The following is a 3,852-nucleotide window of genomic DNA, read 5'->3' on the forward strand; positions in this document are numbered from 1 at the left end:
GTAACTTTGACCAGAAGTGACTCATTAACCAAAGTCTAAAATTCCTTTCAGACTTAGGTCATATACCTTCTGGGAACTTGTAGTTTGTCCCCATAAGGAGGTAAAGTTGCAGATGCATGTTCCCAAAATAATAGTAATACAAGGACACACACAAATACACATGCGTGTCTTTCTTAGCTATCACTACAAACTTAAATCTAAATCTAACCTTAGGCTCTAAGACCAACTATTAACCCCTGATCAACACTTCAAAGGTCACTAAGTGCAGTGTCCTCAGACGTGTCCTCATTCCCAAGATTTAAAACTCAGGCTGGACCTCACAAACACAGCTATACAAGTACACATCCCACCTCACACACACACAAGAAGGCATGCGTTACAGCGTGTCTGTGCAAACAGCCAATTATCTGAGAGTCTTTTTCTGGTCAACCAATCGGTGATCAGCAGCAGCATCCGCTCTGTCTTTTCTGGTTCCAGGAAGCAAAATAAAGTAGTGTGCAGTGGAAGAAAACATGAACTCTTGTTCCACCTTGTGGCTGTTTTAAATATCCCCCCCAAAACAAAGATTTTCTTCTTCTTCTTCTTAAAGAGTGGACACGCAACAGATACTGTTTATACCACGTTGTTTAGTTTCTCAGGTTCTCAGGTAGGATTTATTATACTTCATTACGATGCATTAGTTGTAGCTCAATGAACTCGAGTAAACCCTTTCTGAGGTTAAAATACTTATTTTGGCTTTGATCTGTATTTTAGAGTGTCAGAATGCTGTCCACGTCAATCTTCAATCATAAACAAAAATCCAGCATTACAACTTTACTAATTAATCGATTACAGAATTATTTTTTCTATCCTTTATAGTTTTTAACACTGTAGCAGTCGTGTAGATTGTTTAGGAAAAGCTGTATTTGCCTGTTTAAAGCTTAGTTTCCTCTCAGATGATATAACAGAATTAAGATCATGTGGCATACAGTGGAAATGAGGTTATCTGACGTAATGACAGAACCATTTTGGACTTTATTCCCTCTGCTTCAGCGCACTCCACAGGAGAGACGCAAGCGAGGGACCACGTGAGGGAGACATCATTAAGTTACTGCTGTTGTTGTTGATGGTGGTGGTGTGGGGGGGTGGAAGTGGTTGGGGTTTGTTTACCCCGCCCACCTGTCTGCCGTATAATAACTGATGTGAGACGGCAGCAGTGGCACAGCAGCAGCCTCCTCAGAGAGGCACAACACAGCTGTTTCACTGAATATGGATGCCAATATTGTTGTTATGGGGATGGAGAGCGTTGGGAAATCAGGTAAAAAAAAACACATTTTCAGTGGAGATGAGAGGTTACACTTAGGTCTCTTTTTCACACAGTGAACTAAAGTTTGTGTCTTTTTAGCGCTGACTGTCCGCCTGTTAACTCGGAGATTCATTGGAGAGTATGGAGATATTGGTAAGTGCCCACTTTTTATTTTATTTTATTTATTTATTGCTAACTTTGATGCATTGATGCCTTTCCTGGCAATTAAACATCTCCTAAACTCTCTGTTGTGTCTTGCAGAATCAATCTACAGTCACAGCTTCATAGTAGATGGGAGGGCGGTCACTCTCAATATTTGGGATTCACATTATTCTCAGGTAAGAACTTCAATATGATGTTACTAATTCTGTTTTGTTCTATTTAAAAACTCCCGTTTCTTGTTTTACAGTGTTTAAAAATCTAAAAGAAATCTAAGTAAGAGCAAAGATATTATTGCTGCTATAAGTTAAATATATTAAAAGTAAAAGTAGGCTGCTCCTTTTATTCTAATATTATTTTTAAAATTATGTTAAAGTTCAAAGAACATTTTGAATGTGTATTTATTTACTTAAAAAAAAACTAAATAATGCTGACTTTTTATATCTATAAGCTCGTGTCTGTAAGTACTAGAAATGGAGTATCACAAAATAAACATTTAAAATGATTAACTGTCTTGTTTTTGTACAAAGATATAAAATGCTAGGGCGAATGTACTTTTTTGCTTTCTGCCTCTACCTGTTGCTGAATATGAACTTCAATGTGTGGTTTTGCAGGATTTCTCTGCAGACTCGTCACTCTTTGAGAAGAAGGTGCGGTGGGCCGATGGCTTTGTTCTGGTCTACAGCATCTGCGACAGGGCCAGTTTCAACACAGTTAGCTGGCTCATTCAGACTATCAAATCCAACAAGGACTGCCTGAGTACAGACAAAGTACCCATAGTGATTGTGGGTAACAAAAGGGACCTGCACCACAGACGGACAGTGACGAGCGAAGAGGGCCGGCTGCTGGCTCTCAACACACACTGCCAGTTCTATGAGGTGTCGGCCGCCGAGAACTACCACAGTGTGCTCATGGTCTTTCACGGCTTGGTGGACAGATTGAAGGATGCCAAGCTAACCACAAAGAAGCCTCTAAGGTTGAAGGGCATAGTGAAAAGCATGTCTGCAGTGTTTGCCAGGAGACGGACTGAGTCCTTTTAGTAGAAATGTGACAAAAGAAGAGGAGACTCCATCAGATGGATATCTGTCAGTGAAACATTACCACGTGTCGCATGTGTGTTAAAAAAAAAAAAAAAAACTCTAAAAAAGGTAAAAGCTGTTATGCTTCAGAGAACATGGGCACAAAACAATTTCACAGAGGTTACAGATGCTTTCTGCACTTTAACTACACTTAAGTTAACATAGTGTCATTCTTCATCCAGCCTCTTGCCATTTAAGATCCAAAAGTGTGCAGCGAGGTATGAGTCGTGTTTGCAGTGTACGTGTGTTTTACAAGATTTTTTCAGATGTGGCTTCAGATCCAAAGAAATTCTATGCACAAACTAAATGTGCCTTTATTTATTATGTATATGCCAAAGATGATTTCTCATGATTAGAGTGAAAGTTTGTACTGCAGGAAAAAGTGGCTGAAAAGTGCTAAATCCGTTAATTAATTTTGGGAGTGAGGCGTAATATTTCTATTTATTCAAGTCTAAACACTGTAAAAGAACAAGAGAATATTCAAAGTGTTTTATATCTTTATGTTTGGTTGTTTGACTGTGAGTCAGTCCCTGAAATATACTGTTTGTATGAAGTTATAAGAATTTTAAATAAATCATGTGCAGAAAGATTTTCTGTTGCGCTTGTTTGTTTTACAGTTATTGATTCCTGCTCACCCCAAAAGGAGTGTGGATCCTGTGTGTACTTGAGATCAGCAAAGTCTAATCTGGTGGATACTCGGCTAAAACATTCACACCCATGTCTCAAAACTGTCTCACAACTTAACAGCCAACAGACTTCGTGTTATGATTGTTTGAGGCCTGGATTGTTGCAGTTATTCAAGAATAGATTTGCAGTTTTATACAGTTTCCACATCCACATGAACACATCGACTTTCAATTTTTGCTAGATCCCACCAGTTCACTTTTCTCACACTGCACTAGCTATACCACTTTCAAATAATTGACCAATAGTGTGTATCAAAGCAGAGGCTCAACGAGTCACAATTACAGTCAAAATTACTGTCTAATGATGGCCTAAGAAGATATAGGCTGCTTGATATATTTATTCTTGGACCATTATTAGACCACTTAAACCACTGTTAGAAGTAGAACAAAGGAAAGTTTTTCATAATCTCTGAGGTCTCTCATATATGAAATGGACCAAAAAATATTTGTATTTATTTGCAAATGTATTAGACTGACAAATTTGTGAAAGCAAAATAACGCTAAGACTAATGGGAAATGCTACATGTAAACTTGAATAATATCATCCTGGAAGCCTGGATTCCTCCCAAACAGGGTGAGAAAGAGGGCATGGGTTTCCTATACATCTCTTAAGAAATAGACTGTGGATATCTTGATGCTTTAA

At 38.4% G+C, this 3,852-nt stretch overlaps 1 protein-coding gene across 1 annotated transcript; it reads left to right on the forward strand.

Moving 5' to 3' along the window:
* The first annotated feature begins 543 nt into the window (after positions 1–543).
* Positions 544–2,695, forward strand: si:dkeyp-59c12.1. Its single transcript, XM_031731249.2, has 5 exons — positions 544–646; positions 1,033–1,297; positions 1,385–1,438; positions 1,547–1,623; positions 2,059–2,695. Exons 2-5 carry the CDS (start codon positions 1,249–1,251, stop codon positions 2,482–2,484), a joined length of 606 nt encoding a protein of 201 aa, XP_031587109.1. The 5' UTR covers positions 544–646; positions 1,033–1,248; the 3' UTR covers positions 2,485–2,695.
* The last annotated feature ends 1,157 nt before the right edge of the window (positions 2,696–3,852 follow it).

This window comes from Oreochromis aureus, linkage group 7 (assembly GCF_013358895.1).
Source record: "Oreochromis aureus strain Israel breed Guangdong linkage group 7, ZZ_aureus, whole genome shotgun sequence".
NCBI classification, from domain to species: domain Eukaryota; kingdom Metazoa; phylum Chordata; class Actinopteri; order Cichliformes; family Cichlidae; genus Oreochromis; species Oreochromis aureus.